This window comes from Cupressus sempervirens, chromosome 8 (assembly GCF_028749045.1).
Source record: "Cupressus sempervirens isolate cs-2001-9-10 chromosome 8, ASM2874904v1, whole genome shotgun sequence".
Taxonomy (NCBI): Eukaryota; Viridiplantae; Streptophyta; class Pinopsida; order Cupressales; family Cupressaceae; genus Cupressus; species Cupressus sempervirens.
Window position 1 is genome coordinate 691563083 of NC_143125.1, and position 3792 is coordinate 691566874.

At 25.5% G+C, this 3792-nt stretch overlaps 1 protein-coding gene across 1 annotated transcript; it reads right to left on the minus strand.

The window, feature by feature from the left end:
- Nucleotides 1-2094: 2094 nt before the first annotated feature.
- Nucleotides 2095-3108, minus strand: LOC149544338 (uncharacterized). The gene has a single exon (XM_089795956.1). The coding sequence runs from the start codon at nt 3106-3108 to the stop codon at nt 2095-2097; it is 1014 nt and encodes a 337-aa protein (XP_089652082.1).
- Between the last annotated feature and the right edge of the window lie 684 nt (nt 3109-3792).

Genomic DNA, 3792 nt, shown 5'->3' on the forward strand with positions numbered 1-3792 from the left:
AATGTGTACGTACTCAAAATAAATATAATCTCAAAAATAAACAAAATTATTACATACATAATTTGTAAGTTTACATCTCTATTTTATGCACGTTTTTCAATGATTTTCCTACAATGGATTATAAATTAAATGATATCTATCTTCTAAATTAAATATAAATTCTCACTATTTTATTCAAATTTGACTTGAAAATTTTTAAAACTACATAACATAAGCTATTTCATTATGTTACCAACATACATACAAAATCAAACTATTCTAAATTATAAACAAAACTTATCAAACACTTCTATTTGTTTTGATTTCTATTTTTCTATTATGGAAGGCTTTATATGTAGTATATAACTTAATTAAATTAACTTTTATTTATTTTAAATAATTAGAATGTGATCTAAATTGTTTTAAATGTTCTATGGAAAATATATATATTTATTTTAATTGGAAAATTATTTCTATGTATCCCTTTATTTTTTCACTTTGATAAATTTATGGGTCGTGTAATATTTTAAAAATTTCCAAAATTGCTTTATTTTTTTACATCTTTAATACTATATTCTAGGACCACAAAGCTTGAATTGACTAATTTTTTAAAAACTATCTAATTATATTGTGTGATTATGTTATCCACATATATAAAATTAAACTATTTCAAATAATATAGAGAAATCAATCATGTACACTTGTATTTAAATTTAATTTTTAATTATGTATTAAAAAATCTTTTTTTAATTATATAAGTTTTTAAAATCTAATTTCTATTTGTTTAAATAATTATAACATAGTAAAAAATATGAAATGAAAAATATAGAAAGTGTAATTAAATTTTTTATTTCAATTATCTAGGTTTTGACACCTGATAATATATAATTTTTAAATATATTCTTCTTTGATTAGCTTTTACATTCATAAGATAGAAAAAAATTGTAATTGAGCACCAACGTTTGCATTAAGTTTTAGTATTTTATTCTTGAATCTTCAAGTATATGATAAATTAAGAAAAGTTACTTGTCAAAATTATATGTTTTTTTGAAGGGCTGACAATTTTTTAGTAAAACTTTATAAAATCTGTGAGCAAAGCTCTAACATACATATCTATGAACTTTAAAATGTTATTTCATTCTGTACTAAAATTTTTTAATAATAAGACATGAAATTTTTATTTTAGGATATATGTTTAATATATAAAAAAATTCTAATAGAAAAATTTTAATTAATAAAAAATTTATATAAATCCATAGAAAACAAGGTTTTGATTTTTTTCTATTATTGAAATATATAAATATTAATACAAACTTCTAAACTAGACATTGGAACTGAAAATACATAATATTTACTATTTTAAAATTTCATCTTTTTTAAATTGTTCAAATAATTTACATAATCTTATATTTCATAATTTTTGTAACATATTTTGTATATTTAAAATTATTTTACAATTTCAAAAATTTGAGAAACACTAATTAGAAACATCTCAATAACACATTCCTAATTGGATACCACATTTGACATGAATAAGCATATATATTATAAAATATATAGCTTAGTTAATCCCAAAAATATAATGAGAACCTGACCTTAAATTTTTAAAAGCATTTGGAGCCTAAATTATATGTTTCACAAATATCCTATACCAAACTGCACCATTCCACTTTGACTAAAAGAGTGTGTTTTTATAAATCAAGATTAAACAAAATCTATTAAATCCCCGTTATTAATAGAAAATGACTATTCATAAAAAAATCTTATTAAATAAAAAGTAAAATAGAAATTAGAAATTAAATTAGAAATAATAGAATTTGTTATTACAAATAAATGATAAACAAAATCTATTAACATAGAAATAGAAATTTCTAAAAGGAAGAATTGTTTTGGGAAAATATAAAATCTCACAAGCGTGACAATCTGACAGCTAACAATTTCGGAATTAAAAAATTGTAAAATGCCTCACACAAATGGCAGCATGAACAGACATTAATAAATTATTTAATTATAAAGTAAAATTACAAAATAACTATTTTAGAATTTTAAAAATTAATAATATACAGTAATCTGGTCGGCTGGATAGCCATTTCGCCCACGGATAAGCCTATCAGCTTAAATATCTATGGTAATCAAAGACTTCACTTTCAGTTTGAAACGTTGAGTATCAAGACTAGTACTAGTCCACCTATCAGACAAAGATGCTCCAGGCTTTTTCAAATGAAAAATAAAGTTCCGATAAGTGTTATAAAATAAAATTCCATCACACCACTCAGTGGCATCAAAACCACGAAGATATTTAGGAATGCTATCCAATTCTTTCCCTTGAGGAATCTCATCCAATTTTCTCCACATCTTGCCCTCCCAATCACACTCATAAATACGCTCATTCTCACTTCCAAATAGTCGTCCAGAGGCAAATACCAAATCATAATAAATTCTTCCGGGCCAGCTCAGTATTGTTGTCCACACTCGCGTGTTGGGATCAAATGCTTGAAATCTATTTCCTTGTACAGCAATCACATAAAACTCTCCTTCAATGAAAAAGCCCCTAGACGATCGTATTACACCCGGCATTTGTGGAAGAATCTCCCACTTGTCTTCATCTACTTTATAAACTGCTGCGTCAGTGATATATATAAACTTGAAGTATTCTTGCACTCCTCCTGCAGTGTAAATTGAACCATCAGGCGAGAGACAGCATGCAAATTTATAGCGAGCACATCTAATATGAGGACAGTCAGCACCTTCCCTCCATTTGTTGGATATTAAATCATATATCAAAACCTTTCTACTATAACTGCCATTGTGTTTCAGGTTCATAAAAACAATCTTGTGATTAACACATATCATTTGAGTCCCTGACATTGCTTCAAAACCAATAGGAAGATTGTCTAGCACGGTACATGTTTGATTAGCAGGATCATATAGAGATACATTAGTAGTCTGGAGCAAACATACGTATTTATTGCTCAGCCCAAACTTAATTCTATCCTGGTAAAATTGAGGGCATTCCATTGTTTGCTTTGCTGGTTCCAACCACTGCTTAAGTTTTAGCTGAAATGTATATGGTGTTTTTAATAATAGGTCTCGAAATATTTGTTCAGGTAATTCTTCTAAAAAATTCATTTTTTCTTAAATAAAATATGAAGCTCTGGTCTTTCACGTTAATTAAAGAGAGTATAAAAGTTCGAAGAGCTATAGCAGATTTCTATAAATTGACATCTTAACCAACTGTAGGTACTCTCTTATAGGGGCAAAAAGCAATATGTAAAGGATACATCCTTTGGGAATGTACGCTTCTACTTAATTTTGAATAGTGTATATACTGAAAATCAAAATAAACGTATAATTTATCCTGAAAAAAGGTCTCTTGTATGTTCTATAAAATATAAAAGATATAAGTAAACATAATAAAAGAATTACCTACTAATATTGATGTATTTCAAATATTCAAGTGAACTAATAGTTGTATCGTTGTATGTGTTTTTACCAGCAATAATGAGTCTATAGGAGTTTTTGATTTTTTTAAAATTGATTGAAAATATAAGAACTCCATCATCAACACTATAACAAGCAGAAATTTATCACACTGAATTTACATACCAAATTTTTGTAAGTGTAGAACTTTAGTTTTCTTGAAATATTTTTCATTAAATGACAACTCTCTTGCATGAAAGTGTTTGTTTCTAATTGATTTTCAAAATTATTTAATAATTTTAACTTTGACAAAAAAATAATTAATTGATTTAAAATTTATTAATAGCTTGATGTTATTTTTTCTAAGGATAGAAAATAGTAGAATGGAGATGA